This window comes from Marmota marmota, unplaced genomic scaffold (genome assembly GCF_001458135.2).
Source record: "Marmota marmota marmota unplaced genomic scaffold, marMar, whole genome shotgun sequence".
Classification (NCBI taxonomy): Eukaryota; Metazoa; Chordata; class Mammalia; order Rodentia; family Sciuridae; genus Marmota; species Marmota marmota.
The window spans coordinates 17,361,468-17,381,323 of NW_026000222.1; the positions used below are offsets into that span (position 1 = coordinate 17,361,468).

The 19,856-nt window shown below is 40.4% G+C and overlaps 1 protein-coding gene across 6 annotated transcripts in view; it reads right to left on the reverse strand.

The window, feature by feature from the left end:
* Phaf1 (phagosome assembly factor 1) overlaps nt 1-19,856 on the reverse strand; it is a 28,181-nt gene extending 8,325 nt beyond the window's left edge. The window contains exons 1-9 of one of the 6 annotated variants that reach the window (XM_015496243.2): nt 19,767-19,856; nt 19,522-19,654; nt 12,365-12,447; nt 9,101-9,184; nt 6,422-6,465; nt 5,260-5,339; nt 4,896-4,990; nt 4,299-4,396; nt 4,096-4,208 (exon numbers count right to left, since the gene is read on the reverse strand). In XM_015496243.2, the coding sequence (XP_015351729.1) occupies nt 4,096-4,208; nt 4,299-4,396; nt 4,896-4,990; nt 5,260-5,339; nt 6,422-6,465; nt 9,101-9,184; nt 12,365-12,447; nt 19,522-19,585 (661 nt within the window). In that variant the 5' untranslated portion in view covers nt 19,586-19,654; nt 19,767-19,856. Of the gene's footprint in view, nt 1-4,095; nt 4,209-4,298; nt 4,397-4,895; nt 4,991-5,259; nt 5,340-6,421; nt 6,466-9,100; nt 9,185-12,364; nt 12,448-15,885; nt 15,957-19,521; nt 19,661-19,761 lie in introns of those variants that run through there. The other 5 variants (XM_048792328.1, XM_048792329.1, XM_015496244.2 and 2 more) reach the window with 5 other exon arrangements.

Consider the following 19,856-nt stretch of genomic DNA (forward strand, 5'->3'; position numbering starts at 1 on the left):
AAAAAAAAAAAAAAAAAAAAAAAAGAACTGTAACTAATTAATTTACAGTGCTGAGAATTGAACCCAGGGGTGCTTTACACTGAGCTACATCACCAGACCTTTAATAATTTTGTTATTTTTGAGACAGGGTCTTGCTAAATTGTGGAGGCTGGCTTTGAACTTGCAATCTTCCTGTCTCAGTTTCCCAAATAGCTGGGATTACAAGGATGTACTACTGTGCCCAGCAAAAGGTGTTTCTTTTTTTTTTTTTTATTAGTTGCTCAAAACATTACAATCATACATTTGATTCAAGTGGGGTATGAATTCTTTTTTTTCCATGTGTACAGATTGCAGTATCACACTGGTTTTACAGCCACGTTTATACATACAACCATATTAAGCAAAAGGTGGTAACCCCAGACAGCCAATCAGAGACTCAACCTACAATATAACTCTACAAAACAGCTACAGTGAACCAGGAGTGGTGATGCATGCCTATAACCCCAGCAGCTTGGGAGGCTGAGGTAGGAAGATCGAGAGTTCAAAGCCAGCCTCAGAACAGCAAGGCGCTAAACAACTCAGTGAGATCCTGTCTCTAAATAAAATACAAAACAGGACTGGAGATGTGGCTCAGTGGTCGAATGCCCCTAAGTTCAATCCCCAGTACCAAAAAAACAAAACAAAACAAAACAAAAAAACCCAAACCAAAAACCAAACAACCCTATAGTGAAGCATACACCTCATACTTAATGTTAGACAAATACCCGACAGAGTCCTCCACCCCAGATAATAACCATCATCACTCAAGAGACAGATCAGAAAAGTGGAATAAAAAAGCCTTCTAATTTGCCAAAAGTTTATACTTTGGAAACAATCTTTTAATCCTGACTTTCTTTAATACCTTGCAGAAATGGTTCCTGTAAATGACACACCACACAGATGCAGAGGTGCTTATGGCACAAATGATAGAGACACACTAGGTGCTGTACACCTATAATCCCAGCAACTCAAGAGGCTGAGGTAAAAGGATTGCAAGTCCAAGGGTAGCCTCAGCAATTTAGGCTATTGCAAAATAAAAATGAGACATACTAACAGTAAGAGCTCCCTATTGTGGGGATAGGGAGACATGGAAGATAATAGTAAGATGGAAGCCAAGAATTAGAGAATTGCAATTCCTGGTACCATGATAAAATGATATCACCTTACTTTGCTGAAAGTGTTACAGTAGTCAAATTTCTTTCCTGTGTAACAATCAATTTGATATGTGGGATAATTTTTAAAAAATGACATAAAATAATTAGATATTCAGTTTTCTGATTAACCCACAAGTCTATTCTCAGCACACGCATACCAAGTGGCATATAAAAGTAGTGTTAAAATTAACTAGATCTTGGGAAAAGCAGGATCCTTTTTAACCTTTGCCATAAATCCTGTAAACTTAACAAGCCTGGGTGACCTACAGAACATACTAAAAGTACTGTCAAAGCAAGGCATACACCCATAATTCCAGCTACTTGGGAGGCTCAGGCAGGTGGATTGCCAAGTTTAGGCAATTTACTGAGACCCTGTCTCAAAACAAAAAATAAAAAAGGATTGGGGACATAGCTCAGGGGCAGAGTGTCACTGGGGTTCAATCCCCAACACTGTGCAAAAAAAGTCCTGTCAATGTAGGCCCAAAGGTCTCCGGTGGTCTAATATATTCCTCCATCTACCAGATACTTGTGAATATCTATATGAGTTTGCAGAGAAGGGGCCCTTCACAGCTAGTTTTCTCGGTTGTCTCACTCTGCATGAAGCCTAACCAGATAAGAATACCCTCACTTTTAGGAAACTACTTAAGTTCTTGATTCCTTGGAGTATGTCTTCCAAAACATTATAGCTGTCCTGACTTTCTATGTTACAACATCATCGAAGCACCAGACATGGTGGCACACATCTGTAATCCCAGCAGCTTGGGAGGCTGAGGCAGGAGGATAGTGAGTTCAAGGCCAGCCTCAGCAACTTATCAAGGCCCTAAGTAACTCGGGGAGCCCCTGTCTCTAAATAAAACATAAAAAAGGGCTGGGGATGTAGCTCAGTGGTTAAGCATCCCTGGGTTCAATCCTTGGTACCCAAAACAAAACAAAACAAAACAAAACAAAAACATCACTGAAGCTGGGCATGGTAGCTCATGCTGGAAATCCTGGTGACTTGAGAGGCTAAGGCAGGAGGACTCCAAGTTCAAGTACAGTCTCAGCAACTTGGCAAGGCCCTAAGTAACTTAGCAAGACCCTGTCTCAGAATAAAAAAAGGGCTGGCAATGTAGATCAGTGGTAAAGTGCCCTTGGGGGTTCAATTCCTAGTACAAAAAGCAAAGACAAACAAAAAAACCATCATCAAAGTCATACTCTCTTCAGATAACTTTAAACCTTCAAGTTTTGGAATATACTTAAGAACAAAAGCGGGAACTAAATCTCAAATTTTACTCAATTAATTGTTAATACTAATACTGACTAACATTTTGTGACTTTTGTATGAATCTTTATACTAACATATAGAGAGCCAAGATGTAAACAATGAGTCAAAAACTGTTTTGAAAACCTAGGTTAGATTTCTCATAAAATGTCTCACTTAAAAGATGGCTGAGACTTTCTACACTCAATAGGCTCCTCCTACTGTCACCGATGACAAAATGTTCTTCTAGATCCTTAACTATCTTGCTGTTTCAGGCAACAATCCTCCTGAGAAGATAGATACGAAATCATCTGATCTTGCTATCACTTATTAATTTTCTCCAAAATGACAAACAACTCAACCTGGAGGTTGTAGACTGATTGCTCAGAGGTGTGAGCTCACAGTTTATATACCAGATTAAAAAAAAAAAATTATAGTTGTAGACAGACAGCATGCTTTTAGTTTTTTATGCGGTGCTAAGGATTGAGCCCAGTGCCTCACACATGCTAGGCAAGTGTTGTCACTGAGCTATATAGCCCCAGCCCATATATACCAGATTTTTAACAGTTAAGAACCAATGTCCCAGGGACTGATGCAAGACTCTGATATATGAACAAATGCTCTATGAAGACACAGCCCCTCCCTTGGATCATTTTAGGCTGTCTTTATGGGGATAAACTCTACAAGGGAGATCCCAGTCCTATTAAGCATGATGTAAGGCCCAAAGCAGCTGACATTGGTCAGGTATGAGTAAGAGATAAAACTGGAACCTGGAGAGACTAAATACTGAATTACTGAAGGTAGAAGTTCCCCCCCTGCCTTTTTTTGTTGTTGTTGTTCATAATCAGCAGAACCACAATTCACCAAGTCCATCCTGCCTGTCTACATAAAAAAATTGCCATTAAAGGTAGAAAACGGGAAAGCAGACAACATTGTAGCCCATAGGCTCTACCTCTAAGAATAATCTGGAAATACCTGCAAAGATACACAAGCACATAGCAGGATTATGTACATGCTGGGAGAAGCATCATCATTGTCATTTATCAAGATTTGCTGTTTTGTCTCTTGACAAACAAAAGCTTTAAACATGAATATCACATCGTTTTTCACCTATCAACCATTTGACAATGCATTAAACATTTGTGTGCCCCTAAATCCCATATGTTAAAATCCAAAGTGATGGTATTAGGAGAGATGGAGCCTTTGGGAGGTGTTAACACTGGGATTAGTGTCCTTACAAAAAAGGACCCAGAAGGCTGGCGTTGTGGCTCAGTGGCACAGCGCTCACCTAGCATGCATGAGGCACTGAGTTCAATCCTCAGCACCACATAAATGTAAAATAAAAGTACTGTGTCCACCTAAAACTAAGACATAAATATTAAAAAAAAAAAAAAGGCCCCAGAGAGCTAGTGAGTCCCTTCCAATAAATGAAAATACAGTGAAATATCTGCAAACCAGATGTAGGCTCTCACCAGATACCAATCTGCCAATGCCTTGATCTTGGAGTTCCCAACCTTCAGAGCTGTCAGAAATAAACTTCTGTCATTTATAAGCCACCCAGTTTATGGTATTTTATTATTGTAGCCCAAAAGGAATAAGATGTATCTCTAAGAATCTGGGATTTTAGATTGTCTCTATATAGGTATAATAAGGAATCTAGACAACTCAAAGCCAGAAACTGACCTGCAGCAAGTAGGCGAAGTCGTAAACCTGAGGGTCCAGTTCCATCTCGAAGAACATCTATACTCTCAGCATACACATTGCCCAGGAAACAGCTCAGCGGCATCACAGGAGCCCTATGGGTAGGTACATAATGAGTAGAAGCTTGGTCTCCCCTCACCAGGAGCCCATGGCTTTAGCATGAAATTTATGCTCCTCACACTTACTTGGTATCCTGTAGGCTATTTCCACTGTAGATATACATTCGTTTTACAGTTGCTCCGTGGGGTATCTGGAGAGAAGCTAGACCGTGGGCAAAATTGGGCTACAAACATAGGATAAGAGTCTTACTAAAGGTACACCATAGGTCATGTGACTCAGGTTCTGATCCTCCTTGGCTCTCAGGGTCTTTAAGAACTGGTTATGTCAAAGCACATGGTCAAACCTGCCCCTGGGTTAATATGAACTCACCCTAACCATGCAAGTTCATCTTTAAAGCAATAGGTAACTGAAAATCAGAGGATAAAATCTCCTAACCCTTGGTCGCTTAGAAAATTTCAGTGATTAGGAAAAAGTTAAGGCATGACTGGATTCATCTCTGAAAAGTGAGTCTGAACACCCTCTGAAGAGGGTTGGAATGCTGACCTGGGCCTTGTGCTTCTTGTGAATTCCATCCATTCTACCCACCTTGGCCCTTAAAAAACTCAATAAGGAAACCAAAGAAAAGCTGCCTATCCCATCCTCCCTTCACCATGACAGACAGATTACTGACCCATATAACACAGGCAACAAGCAACAAATACCAAGGGACAGGAAGAGCTAACCTCGTACTTGGGAGCCTCAGTCCATGAATCTAACTGAAAAGAGAAAGACAGGCCTCTGAAGTTGAGGTGGAAGAGCTGTTCAGCAGAGTTGTACACTGTAAGGGTGGGGGGGGGGAAAGAAAATGATACAGTTGAGTGGCATTTGAAGTCACTAACTTAAACCAGCCCGGAAAAGCAATGACTGGCAACACTTTCCTTGTCTTGTTTCTGAATTGATCTATTAGGTTGAAAGCAAGAGGCAGGAGTTTTCTTTCATACCCAAGTACCAACCTTAAATCCTGAAGTCAGATAGGATGGTGACACTGATAGGTTTATCACTAAGGGCTGCCATTAATGACCAGAGGAATCAGACGACTTGGCTTACCTCCCGGATGGGTTGCGCCAAAAGACTGGTCAATCTGCTCAATGGTAGGAGCTATGGCCTGAGAGTTGAAATGTACTCCACTGAAAAACAAAAATTCTTTTTTAATACTAAGCTTTCCAAGATGGGTCCACAGATTATGAGAAATGGTGGCTGAAAATTATATTTTTTAAATGTGGTATTGGGGATTGATTGAATACAGGGCCATGTACTTGGTAGGCAAGCACTCTACCACTGAGTTCTTTTCTCTGGAAGAGTTAGTCTTAAAATATAAATGTATAAGTCTACAATTATATAAAAATAAGATTTAAATTAAATTAATTAATTATTTTTGTGGTACTGGGGATTGAGCCCTGGGGGGCTCTACCACTAAACTACATCCCTAGCATTTGAAGTTAGTTCTTGAGAAGTAGATATACAGAGTTGATTCTCCAGGCCTTTCTAAGACATCAGTGACTCTGAAGAGGAAGAAAGAGAAGAAACCAGAACTTAAGGTATTAAGGTTCTAGGAAGACTCATGATAACTACAACCTGCAGGAGCCAGAATTATTACACATTTGCTTGTCCACTTCTCTATCAGCAAAAAGTACCTGAGCTTGTCCTAGGAATCAGGTCCTTGTTATACCCTTGTATACCCTTGTTATACCTTGTAAAGGAAAGCCTGTTGAGAAGGCTGATTGGAAGGAATATTCTATATGCAAGCACAGCACATTGCTACTCAAGGATCTGTGGATGGTACAGGTCATTCCTATTTTTATTCTAAAAAGATTAGGTTCTCAAATGGTGGTCTCTGTAAGACTGGCCTTGGAGTCAGAATTATCTGGTTGGTTTTACCTCTGTTTTGAAAAGGGGAGAGAGAGGCTATGCTGGAGAGGACAGTTTAAGACTCAGTGGACTGTCATATCACCTCTAAGCTGAGTTCCTACTTTGCTGGGTGTTAAATTAGATAACACATATGTGAAGTATTTAACATACAGCATGTTCTTAATGAGGTTTACTTCACTAGGAAACTGAGTAGGCCAGAAAGTTGTTGCCTCAGAAATCATAGCACCAGGCTGTAATCCCTGAACTTCTGCCAATGGAATCCTTTACTAATTTAATGAAGGTAATAGATAAAGCCTGTTTGTATCAAGTATGACACATACCAGTGGGGAAGAAAACTTACCAATATTTTAACTTTACTTTAGTCAAGTCATATACTTCAATTACCTAAATAAAAAAAAAAATTCAAATGTTTAGGAATAGTTAATCCTCTCAAGTTGATACAATGACACATTGAATAAGATTTAAAATACATTGATAGGAGATGGGCATGTCGCTTGTTGGTAAAGTGTATGCTTAGCATGCTTGAGGTCCTTAGCATGTATTTGGTCCCCAGCACCAACATTTTTTTTTCTTGAAGTACTGCACATTATCTTTTGTTTTCATTTTAAAATTGGTAGGAAGAAAAAGCCAGGAACGGTGGCATACACCTGTAGTCCCAGATACTTTGGGAGGCTAAGGCAGGGGGATCACTTAAAGCCCATGAATTTGACCAGCCTGGGCAACACAGCAAGACCTGCCTAAAAATAAATAATAATTCATGTACCTTGTTATGGCTATGTGTTGGGTACTAAGCACCCTTCCTTCCATTTCATACTTTGATGAATTATAAAAACTCAAAAAGAGGAATATAGCTCAGTGATAGAGCATACCTGAGTTCAATCTCCAGTACCACAAAAAAGAAAAAAAAAAAAACCCAACTTATTACTTACTTTATTTACAAAACAAAAAGATAAAAGGGGAAGTCTATCTTGCGAAAAAACATACTACAACACATTAGCTCAGGACAAGTGTCAGAGTAAAGAGAATCTGGCTGAACCTGAAGAACCTCTGGATCCTTATTAAATTTGCTTTGTTCAGCCTCAGATGAAATGCTAAGAACTCAGAGCAGAGACAAAGGAAAGAACCTGAACACAGTTATTAATGTTGCCAAGTAATAAGTACTACAGAGTCCTCCATGCTATGGTGTCAAGGCTTGGCTGTCAGCAGCATGGCTGACTGGTGCCTGAAGGACCATCTACTGTCCTCCAACTGGGAGGCCTGGCCTTTATCCAAGAGGCCGTTGCAAGCTAGCTAAATGTCTGTCTATTCCACCAATCTGAGTCCAACTGTGCAAGAGGCTGTAGTGTATTATGTAGGAGCATCTGGCACTGCCATAGAAACTGACACATTCACGTTCAAAAGTAGTTCACTTTTGGCTATAGACTCTGTCCAGATTTTTGTTTAGACAGCTTATCACTGAACCAAGTTGAATACCTCTCAACTAATGTGCAGCTATTTTGATCTTACCTACTACAAAGAATTGCTTCTACTGCTGGACCACTCACAGCACTTGAATGAACCCTTTCCTCCATACTCTCATATTTGTATAAGCTGTTCACTGATCCCAAAGTTAAGCCCCTTGAAGTCAGACTCATTAATTTGTACAAGGAAGGAGCTTAATACATGTCAAGCAAGCCTTTCTAGTATGAAGCTATTTAGGGTAATATGAAGCTTGAGAGCATTACAAGTGGAGCTGGGGGGAGCTATAGAAAAAGGGGAATAGATGAGAGCCTCCTTTTTCAGCCAGAAGCTCTGCTTGTAGGAGGCACAGGTACTCTATCTCTCTGAGGGGTACCCCTACAACTGGCTAGTGACCCCCCAAAAGGATGGTTTCTTCCAATGGAAGCCTTTCCAAGTTGTTTTCTCTCAGTAGCTCATTTGTGATGAGATGAAGAGGACTGGGAAGTACTCAAGTCTTTTAGACAGGCTACTCCATAACCTTACTAGGAAAAGGGTTCTGGTATGACACTGCCTGGAACTCACATTCCATCTCATGACTGTGAGACATGACTCTGGTGTCATGTGACTAACCTGTGAGGCCTAGCATTTGAAAACAGAGTATATTAAAAACATCCTGGACTAAAACAGGTCTTAGCAAATTGTACTCTAATGCCAATTAAGACACTCTACATACCAGCAAATTGTTTACATTTCTACCATGGGGTTTAAGAATCAACCCACTGCAGGTAGGATTAATCCCGAAGCTCCAGCAAGACATTAGAACAGTATCCATTTTCATCTTCTAAGTCACAGTTTGATACAACAATGAAGTAAAACATAACAAAATACACAAACATGACAAAAGTCATTTGGTCCTATTCTACAGTTGGCCCCATTCTTGATAACTTTAAATAAAAATACTGACTCAGAGCAAACTATGCCAAACACTTAGCTCTCCTTTTTTTTTTTGGCTGCACTGGGAATTGAAACCAGGGGGACTCTCCACTGAGCTATATATCCCCAATCCTTTTTTATTATGAGATAGGGTCTCTCTACATTGCCAAGGCTATTCTCAAACTTGTGATCTTCCTGTTTTAGCCTCACAAGTGGCTGGAATTACAGGTATGTACCACTGCACCTAGCTATTTAGCTTTTCTTTTGTTTTCCTAATCAATGTGAAAGCCCATTCCCCACAGCACATTTCTAAAGTCTTTGACATTCTCCCCTCCCCTAGAGCAAGTTCCCCAAATTTTCAAATCTCTTTCCCTTCCCTCATAGCATGTTCCCCGAATTTTCAACATTATACTCCCCTTTAAAGCCAGGGAAAGCAGCCCTTTCTAGCTTCTTTTTAACCTTTATTCCAACTCACTCCCAATGTCCTTCCTTTTAGGAGAACAGTCCCCTACTTGATGATGATCACTTAATCAAAAAAGTCCACCTTCGCCTGTGAGTTTCTAAAAATCTCACAACAGTACATACAAATTAGTCTGGAAAGACTGGCTCAGCAGGACATAAAGCTATAGTTGTCATTTATATTTACCTTAAGTCTCTGATTGAAAGCATCAAACAGTAGTTTGATCCCGTCCTGAGTCAGGTTAAGGATGAGGTCATGGCTCAGAGGACACTACAAAACAAAAAAATAGCACACTCTGACCAAATTATTTATTCACCAGCACCTAATGAAAGCCTATGATATAAATGCAATGCACAGGGGGATACCCAAGAGCAGGCAGTCCCAACTAATGAGGTTTGGAAACCAGGAAAAAAAAACTGTGTCTTCTACTTCCATCCTGCAGCTCCTGATTCATAATATTGGCTGAAAATAGCCTCCCCCTTCCAGGTTTGATACAAATACCTGGGAGAAAGGGACAAAATCTGTGAACATATAGGTGATTTTCTTTTCAGGCTCCAGCATCTACATTTGTCGTATCAGTTTAATGCCATCAAACCAAAAGAGCAGTCAAGTTAGGAATAAAAGACAGGTAAAATGGCCCAGTATCCAAATTCATTAGATATTGCTTATACGTATCAGTTGAACCTAAGCCCACATCTGGGCTTTCTGTACCATCTTGAGGGGACACATTTATTCTTCGAATATCTTAAGCCAAATCCTAGGAGCAAAAAATAACTTGTGATCTGAATACACATAGATGGCATTCTTACTTTTTTTTTCTCTCCCCCATTCCATATCACCTGGGCTTTTTCCTGTTTGTTTTGGTAGCACTGGGGATTGAACTCAGGGGCGCTCTACTATTGAGCTGCATCCCCAGTTCTTTTTTAATATTTATTTTGAAGCAGGATCTGACTAAGTTGCTAAAGCTGACTTTGAATTTGTGATCCTCTTGTCTCAGCCTCTTGAGTAACTGGAATTGCAGGGGTGTTCCAGATTATATGTGCTTCTTTCTGAAAAACCCAACTCTAAAATCAAAAGACTCACATTTCTACATTTGCCTCTTCTGAGCTCTGATTTCTACAAAGGAATACCTTTATCCATTCCCTCCAGGGTTGTTCTGAGGACAGACAGTAGGTCAGAAAGCACCAAGCACAAGGCTGACAACAGACCTTTCCCTCTTATTCCCCCCCCCCCATCTGCCTTCTTTTGGTCCAAAACAATCAATTGAAGGACTCAATGTCTGAGGCCTCTCATAGCCCAGACTCAGGCTGCCCAGAAGTAGAAGGGAAAACACCACCATTCAAAACCCTACCCTACTTGAAACTAGTATACAGTTGCTCAAAAAATTTAGAAAAGTTTTTAGAGAGCTTTTTTTTTTTGTACTGGGGATTGAATCCAGGGGTGCTTAACCACTGAGCTACATCCCCACCCTTTTTATATTTTATTTTGAGACAGGGTCTAAAAGTTGTTGAGGCTGGCTTTGAACTTGCATTTCTTCTGCCTTAGATTCCCAGAGTAGCTGGGATTACAGGCATGCACCACCACACCTGGCTTTATAGAGCTTCTTGAAACAACAGAGGTGTGGCTGTCAGAGACAGTAACATCGGCTAGATGCTAATGAGCCTCACTGGGGAAATTTTCTCTTAAAAGTCTTCTTGGATTTGCTCAGACTATCTGCTGCCCTCCACCTCTTTGATCATCAAAGTAGCAGACCCAGCTGGCACCATCATACTTGGCAAAAACTAGAAGAATATTATAATTTTCCAGTAGGTCTAGATGAATGTCTAAACTATTAGGTATCAACCAAGATAATGGAGCAGTGAACCCTGACCTTGGGTTACTATAACCCAGAACACAAAGTTCCATTTTGGAGAGGGCCACTCCATGAAAATAAGCAGGATGAAGAAACATTTTAGTTCTTTCAGGAATCTTGCTTAGAGAAGGAATGCTGGGAGAATCTGTATTTTCCAATACTCTCAAGACCTGATTATGCCTTATCCTGGCATTGTTACAATTCAGACTGAGCAATTTTCAAAAGCAGCAAATCACTTCCACAATCAATGTTTTTAATATTTATATCCCTGGAAAAAAAATACAAATATGTGGTATTTAAGCAGGCCCTTACAGTATTCCAGCTGTCCAACATAAGAAAGAGGTCAGTAAAACTATCTGCTAGTAGTTGTTAATATCTTTTCCTTCTTAAGAAAGATGGAATCTACTTGCTATGCACTTCTAATTTCCAAGGTATGATTTGCATAGAGACAAGAATTTCTGAAACTTTTAATAGGGGAAAAAATGTTTTTTTTTGCACTTGAAGAGAAGAAGAGACATGGAAAAGAAAGGGAAGAAAGCAAGGAAAGGATAAGATCCATGTTTAAAAAGCATCACAACAGAGTTGAAAGATCATCATCTTTTGATTCTTATCAAGATTTTTCTATTAATAATATACCATTTTACCCAAAAACTGTTCCACACAGCAGCACATGGTCTGTGTCATAGAAAAACTTCAGATTTCAGAGCTCAGTGCACAGGAGACTGCCCTTTCAAGGATGAAGGTATAAGATATATCTACTTCCTTTCAAGTAAGGTATGCTCTGCTAGTTAGAGATCTACACTGCAACATCTGAATATAAGCCAACCAATAAATCGGAAAAGACTATTTATTTATTGGGTATACTGGGCATTGAACTAGGGGTGCTTTACCACTGAGTAACATCCCCAGCCCTTTTTCATTTTGAGATAGGGTATCACTAAGTTGCTGATGACCTCACTAAATTGCTGAGGATAGCCTTGAACCTGAGATCCTCTTCAGCCTTCCAAGCTGTTGGGATTACAGGCATGTGCCACCATGCCTAGCAGAAAAGATAATTTTAAACACAAAAGTGGACAGAAATCCAGAAATAGCCTGAAGTAGAAGGCCTTCCGTGTTTTTTTTTTTTCTAGTTGTAGTTGGACACAATACGTTTTTATTTTATTTATCTATTTAATTTTTATGTGGTGCTGAGGATCAAACCCAGCGTCCTACATGTGCTAGGTGAGTGCTCCAGTAGGTAAGTTGAGTACAGAGAGAAAACAGGTTTAATTTTTATTGTTCTTCTAGAGTTGGCAGCATAGATAATCAAGACCCAAGGGGCTGGGGTTATGGCTCAGTGGTAGAGCACTCACCCTGCACGTGCAAGGCACTGGGTTTGATCCTCAGCACCACAAACAAACAAATAATAAAATAAAGTTAAAAAAAAAAAGACCCCAAATTTCAGAATCAAGCCAATATACTTAATAACTGACTAGTGCTAGAGATCCTCCCATTGGAAAACAGCAATTTCTACCAGTCAGCTTCTTCTAGAGCATCTCCTATGGAGCTGACTCACTGAATAGGAGTGCTACTTCATAAACAAATAAGCCACCACTTACCTGCTCACTGTAGAGAACCTGGACATTTTTGATGATGCGACAGTGCTTCTGAAGAATGGATACTGCCTGAGATAGAGGCATTCCTGAAATAAAACAAGGACACCTGTATGACTACTTGGGCTAGGCACTGATCCCTGAAGCCTACAGACAAGTGGGGCTACTAAAGTCTACAGATATAAGAGCAAATAAAGTTCACTAAACAGTAAGAGCTAGAATAAAGATAACCAGCAAGCACTAAGGGAATACTCAAATAATCCAAGGAGAGGCAATGAATATAAAAAAAAACTTTCTGAGCCAGGTGTAGTGCTGCACACCTGCAATCCCAGTCGCTTGGGAGGCTGAGGCAGGAGGATCGCAAGTTCAAAGTCAGCCTCAGCAATTTTGTGAAGCTCTAAGAAACTTAGTGAGACCCTGTCTCAAAGGGGGCGGGGCTAGGGATGTGGCTCAGTGGTTAAGAGACCCTGGACTCACCAAAAGGAAACAAAAAATCCTTCCTGGTAATAGGGGCTTCCTCTCTGATCTGAAGCAGGCAAAGGGCTCAGAGAAGTCAACATGAACAAAAGGCCATAGTGAGAAAAGCACTGATTTCATGTCTCTGGAAACTAAAGTTCTAGTCCTCACTGCTGTGGACTGTCACCTATGACCAAGGGCAGGTCCCTTCTCCTCTTTAGCATCTGTCTCAGAATCTCTCAAATGAAGGTCTGTTAAAACACACTGGTTTAGTAGTCAGGTGCAGTGGTGCACACCTGTAATCGCAGCAGCTCAGGAGGTTGACGCAGGAGAATGACAAATTCAAAGCCAGTCTCAGCTATCAGGTTAAGTAAAATAAGCCAATCCCAAAAAACCAAAGGCAGAATGATATCTCTGATATGCGGATGCTGACTCACAACAGGCAGAAGGGTGGGGCGGGGAAGTTCACCAGATGGGACAGGGTATCCTATCTGGGGGTGAGGGAGAAGGGATGGGAATGGGAAAGACAATAGAATGAATCAGACATAACTTTGCAGTGCAACTCCACATCATGTACAATCACAAAAATAAGAAGTTATACTCCATGTATGTATGATGTCAAATACATTCTACTTTCATGTATAACTAAAAAGAACAAATAAAAGTGTTCAGAAAAAATAAAATAAATTTAAAATGAAACACAATAAAGATGCATAAATAACAAGTTTGAAAAAAACCAAAAACAAAAACAAAAACCAGTCTTAGCAACTTAGTGAGTCCCTAAGCAACTTAGCGAGACTCTGTTTCAAAATAAAAAATAAAAAGGGCTATGGATGTGGCTCAGTGGTTAAGTACCCTGAGATTCAATCTCAGTAGCAAAAAACAAAACAAACAAACAAAAAAACCCAGCATCATCACAAAACAAAAACAAAAACATTAATTTATAAGGGCTCATTTAAAAAATTTTAAAATCATACATGTATCAGAATCAACTTATCGGGACTGGGGCTATGGCTCAGCTGTATGTAGCACATTTGCCTGGCGCGAGTGAGGCACTGTGTTAGATTCTCAACACTACATGTAAATAAATAAAATAAAGGTCTATTAATGACTAAAAAATATATTAAAGAAAAAAAATCAAATTATCAAGCATTTCACTGGACTCTTCCTTAAACCCCCACAAACCCTGTAATCCAAGCAACTTGGGAGGCCGAGGCAGAGGATCACAAGTTTAAGGCCAGCCTCAGCAACTTAGCGAGACCCTGTCTCAAAATAAAAAATAAAAAGGGCTAGGGATGTAGCTCAGTGGTAAAGCTCCCTTAAGTTCAATGCCCAGTGCCAAAACAAAAAACCAAAAAACTCACTAACACCTCTTAAAAAAAAAAAAAAAAAAAAAAAGCTTTTTTCTTTTAGTTGTAGTTAGACACTATATCTTTATTTATTTTTATGTGGTGCTGAGGATCGAATCCAGTGCCTCACACACGTGAGAGGGGGGTGCTCTACCACTGAGCTACACCCCCAGCCCTCACAAACATCTCTTAATACATAAAAAGCAAAACAAAACAAAAACCTCATGGCTTATTAAAAGGAAATTTACATATACATCCAGTTTAAGTAATCCAAATCCCAATGATGTCTCAAAACATTCCAGGGACTCACAGAAATCACTAAAATTTGTTTTCAGAGCCCATTATAGGACTCTGAAATAGAAGAAATAGACCTGGAATAATCTAAAAACAAAGACATATATAATTTCATGAATGCAAGGATAGTGCAAGGATGGCTCCTTGCTCAAAGCTGATCACCTACATAATGGTTGTAGAGTATTTATCAGTGGGAGTAGGATTATAGAGTGAATAACAGAGAAAGGGCAGGAATCATCATATAATCCTAGGGCAGCATGGGGGGATTACATTCAAGCTGGGTTGACTGCCTGATCAAGAGGATGTGATGTGCAGAAAAGAGCATACAAATGAAGAATTGAAAAGTCAAAGCTTAGGGCTGGAGTTGTGGCTCAGTGGTAGCACACTGGCCTGGCGTTGTATGAGGCCCTGGGTTTGATCCTCAGCACCACATAATAAACAAACAAACAAATAAATAAAGGTATTGTGTCCATTTACAACTAAAAAAATATTTAAAACAAGTCAAAGCTTGTGGTCCATATGTATTTAAACATTCTTATTTGAGAGCATGCAGTTTGAAGAAAGCTGAATGGAATTAGAAAGCTGAGTTGAATTCAAGTATTTTTTAGCCTTCTATAGCATAGGGCCTGGAACACAATATAAGCTTAATAAATATTGGGTGGGAATATGAACAGGCTGGATGCATCATTCAGCCTTACCATTCCTCAAATGGAGGAGCACCTATGCTACTTCCAGAGAGAATGGACAAACAACTGTGTGAAGTAGACAGGTAAGCTCAGTTGCCAAAAAAGGAAAAGCCACACGTCTTCTCAAATTCATGTGCAAATGCCAGTTTCTTCAGGGGACTATTTTATCTTTTATTAAAAGTCCTGGTCTCAATATCTTAGGATCTTGAGTACTTAGAGAGAAACCCATCAGGAAGATGCAGCAGCCATGATGATCAGTCATCACACAGCTACTGGTAAGAAGAGCTACAAAACACTTTTAATGGGAACTAACTATATGAATGGCAAAGAAAAGGTGGGGGGCATGTCTGAGCTCTAACAAAATAGTTAACTTTCTAAACTGTATAAATCTATCCTGTAGATCTCATCACTTACCTGTTTATAACCTTTTAATGGCTTCCCATTACAGGGAAAACTGCTTTTCATGTTGTCACCTAAAGACTTTGAATATCTGGACATTGCCCATCTCCATCTTTCTTTCCGTTGTTCACGATGACTCCCCCTTGTTACTAACACATGTTAAGCTTTTCTGCCTTAGGCCTTTGCACTAGACTCTTAATGCTGCTAAAATGTTCTTTCAACAGTTGTTTTCTCACATTTCAGGTTTTGGCTCACACCTTAGTCCACAACTCTTATTTGGCAAGATCTCCACCCAACTATTTTATCTTTTATTCTCCCCTATATCCTTCTAAAGGGTAGGTACCTTGTTTGTCTTGTTTATCACCATATCTCTGGCACCCAATCACTGGCATAACTGTAAGTGGTCATACACATCTATAGAACAAAACAAATGAGGTAGAACACACAGGTCCTAAACCATGGGTTCTGGTAATGACTGTTTCCCTTTGAAAATTTTCATAATCTCTCTACCAATACCATTTTTTCCTGATATTCCTCTAACTTTTCCAGGTCTCTATAGATAGGTTATAAATTCTTCTGCCTATGTCTCATTTTCTCATTTAACCAACCACCCAGTTTCTGACCCACATCTCAAACTGTTTTTTGTATACAACTAAAGGCAAATAAAAGTCAACAGAATAAAAATGACTTTTTAAAAATCTTGGGCTAGGGGGCTGGGGTTGTAGCTCATCGGCAGAGTGCTTGCCTAGCACATGTGAGGCACTGGGTTCAATCCTCAGCACCACATAAAAACAAATAGATAAAATAAAAGGTATTGTGCCCAACAATGACTAACTATAGTTGTAGATCAGTGGTAGAGCACTTGCTTAGAATATATGAGGCACTGGATTTGATCCTCAGCATCACATTAAAAAAATAAAATAAATCTCTGTATCCTATATCTCACTTAATTTTTCCAACATCTACCCAGTGTCTCACATCAGAAACTTCTAAATTCCTTTCTTTCCTATCTTTCTGAATCCAGTTTCCAAAATGTTCTTTCTAAACCAAGGCCTATTACAGACTTTATTAACAGAGTCATTTTTTTTTTCTACTAAACCCACAGTCTCCTCCATAGTATCCTGAGCAGCTACAACACAACAGAACCAGGACTTTGGGAAATTTTTTTCATTTACCAGCATATCATGCTATTACTGTGGTACTGGAGATTGAATCCAAGACCTCACACATCTATAGACCTTTTTTTTTTTTTTTTTTGAGACAGGGTCTCATAAAGCTGCCCAGGTTGGCCTTGAACTTATGATCTTTCTGCCTCAGACTCCTGAGTAGCTGGGATTATGGGCATGTGCCACCTCACCTACTCATCATGCTCTAATTATAATGCCAAATTGTTTATATATTTCCCTGCACACACCATCTATTTTTTTTTCCTCCCAACTTGACTGAAAGGGTTACAACTCCTGTGGGCCAATAAGAAGCCTTTCCTAAATCCCCAGGTCAGGTCAATTCCCTTCTCCCTCTCCACAGCAAATTACACATCTTCTACCACATTATAATAAAACAAATTATTTCTATAATCCTTCCCTACCCCTAGCATAAGATTTATTTCTCTTCTTATTCAATTTCCAATGTTTGAGTAGAGCCCACAGAGGTACATGCTACTGTCAACGAAGTAAGTCCTCAATCTCTGTGTAACAAGGTCATCTCAGAATGCTAGTTTATCCAGTGACCTTTCAAATGTCTTCTTTGGGCATTTTATTTTATTTTATTCTGGTACCAGAGACTGAACCCAGAAGTTCTTAATCACTAAGCCACATTCCCAATTCTTTTTATTTTTTATTTTGAGACAGAGTCTTGCTAAGTTGCTAAGGCTGGATTTGAACTTGTGATATTCCTGCCTCAGTCTCCAGAGCTGCTGGGGATTACAGGTGAGCCACTGGGATTACAAGCATGTGCCATCATGCCCTGCTTCTTAGGCATTTTAAAGACTAATTTCAAAAATAAATTCAGAGACATGCCTCCAAATCAATACATTCTGCAAGTCTGACTGAAAATATTTCAAATTTGTACTACCTTTATTCCACCATGGTTAAACCATCAATAGCATTTAGATTCCTCTTGGCTTAGGTTTTCTTATCTCTATGCTGTTAAATTTCTCTAATCTCTGAAAATTATACAAAGGCTAGGAAGGCTGCCAATATGCTGGATGCAGTTCCACATTGTGATGCCAGGCAGATGACTGACAGGACCAGATACATCTGCATTTGCACAAATTCTACTAAGAAACTTGGTGACAAGGCCTAGTTCATCCTCAAAAGAGCAAAGCAGTAGGAAGCAGGAAATCCCTGTTCAGTTACTTGTTTCTCATTTCTACCTACTTCTTTGACCTATTTCTTACCTGGCAAAAGGACAGAACAATATCTAACTTAGTGTTGTGGTGTCATGAGGTAAACACTGCTCTAGTTCTCTATTCTAGGAATATAATTCTAGAGCACAGATTCATTTCCCATACCTATCATCACCTTAGGGTTGAGGGAGAAGATCGAGACGGTAAAAATAACTTAAACTATTTAAAAATGCAGACTTTAAAAATCATCAAGGCTTAGGAATCATCAAGGCTTAGGTCTTTCTGAGCTTCCCCCCAAAGTTCAATTCTGGACCCAACGTATTGAAAATGTTCTTCTATTTTTGATAGCTTAAGAGAGTTTGAAAGAACTACCCAAACACTTGATTCTTGGAAACTGGCAATTAGGACTTGGGCTTAGGTAGTCACAACACCAGTTGCCAGAGGAAGTGTTGCTCTCCCACTCAGTTTTCTAAAAATTTCAATATCAAAGTCAGTATTTTCTTTTCTTTTTTGCCATACTGGGGATTGATCACAGGGGCACTATACCACCAAGCTACACCCTTAGCCTCTTTTTAACTTTTTTCTTTGAGACAGGGTCTCTCTAAGTTGCTGGGAGGCTGGCCTGGAACTTACAATTCTTGTCTTAGTCTCTTGAGTTGCTGGGATTAGAGGCATGCACCACCAAGTCTAGCCTGCACTACATTTGACCAAGGGACTCTAAATGCTGTACCACAAAGAGATCCACAAACTAGTCAGTTTGAAGCTATGGTGTAGTTCTTTACCCAGTCCTGAAGGTCTTGGTGTGGGTAGAAGCTGTCAAGGTGAGGAAAGACATAAACTACAAGTCAAACAGAATTACATGATAACACTAGCCTCCCAAGGCAGCATTTCATACTGGCAAAATTTTGAGGAGTGGTTTAAATTAAGAGAGATATTGGCTAGGACCCTTCAACAAAACTGGCTCCTACTACTGACAGGAGGTATAGAGCAATTGAGCATCATCAAATGGGATATATCAAAATTCTACTGGTTTCTCCAATATGCTGTGTATCAAGGATAAGCCATAATCTAATGAGCAGCTGACTCAACTCAGTAGCCCACATTAGAGTGACAAAAGTTCAGGCCTGCACAAACAAGCAGCAGCAACACCTACTTCCACCACCCCCTTTTCATAGTACTGGGACATCAAAGTAAACACACTAGGGTGAAGGAATGCAAACATCGGAGCTCAGATTCTCCCTTCTGAAAAAGGAAACACATAACCCCCAAAGCAAAGGGAGACAGAGATCATAGTGGTGATTAGGGGTGTCAGCCACCTCTTAGTTATTATTTAGTGAGTAAAAATAGGAAAGGAAATGACAATAGTACCGATTCACAGACTCGGTTGTTATTATTATTACTACAGCTACAGTCCCACTGCCTCAGGAGGGATCCTGCTGAGGCCCAAGGAGAGGGCGTCATTACCCTGTAAGGCGACTGACAGACTGATCTGTCGGGTCTGAGTGGGAATCTAATGCCTGGAGCCCAAAGAACGGAGGGGACAAAAAGGCGAGCAGCCACCGACTCAGAGGCAGAGACTAGAAGCTCAAGGGCCCAAAGAGAGCGGGTCCTGACAGAAGGTCCCACACTTACCCAGCGTGAATTCCCACTGCTCGTTCCCCAGAGAGCGTTCAGGGACCACCTCTAGATCCAGCATTGGTTCGGCTCCCCGGGCCCGGGCGGCCTCCCTGCAGTAGCGCAGACAGTAGCGCAGACAGGTCCGGACCTAAGGAGACAACGCCGCGACTGACTCGCTACCCTCGCCAGCCCGTGACAGCCCAGCTTTCCATCCTGTTCCGGGGCGGCAGCAGCGGCACCGGCCCAACACCACACCTCACCTCACTTCACTTCACTGGCAGCAGCCACAGCAGCACAAGCACGGTAGCGGCGGCGGCGGCAGCGACGGCTGGAGCAACTGCAGCAAAAGC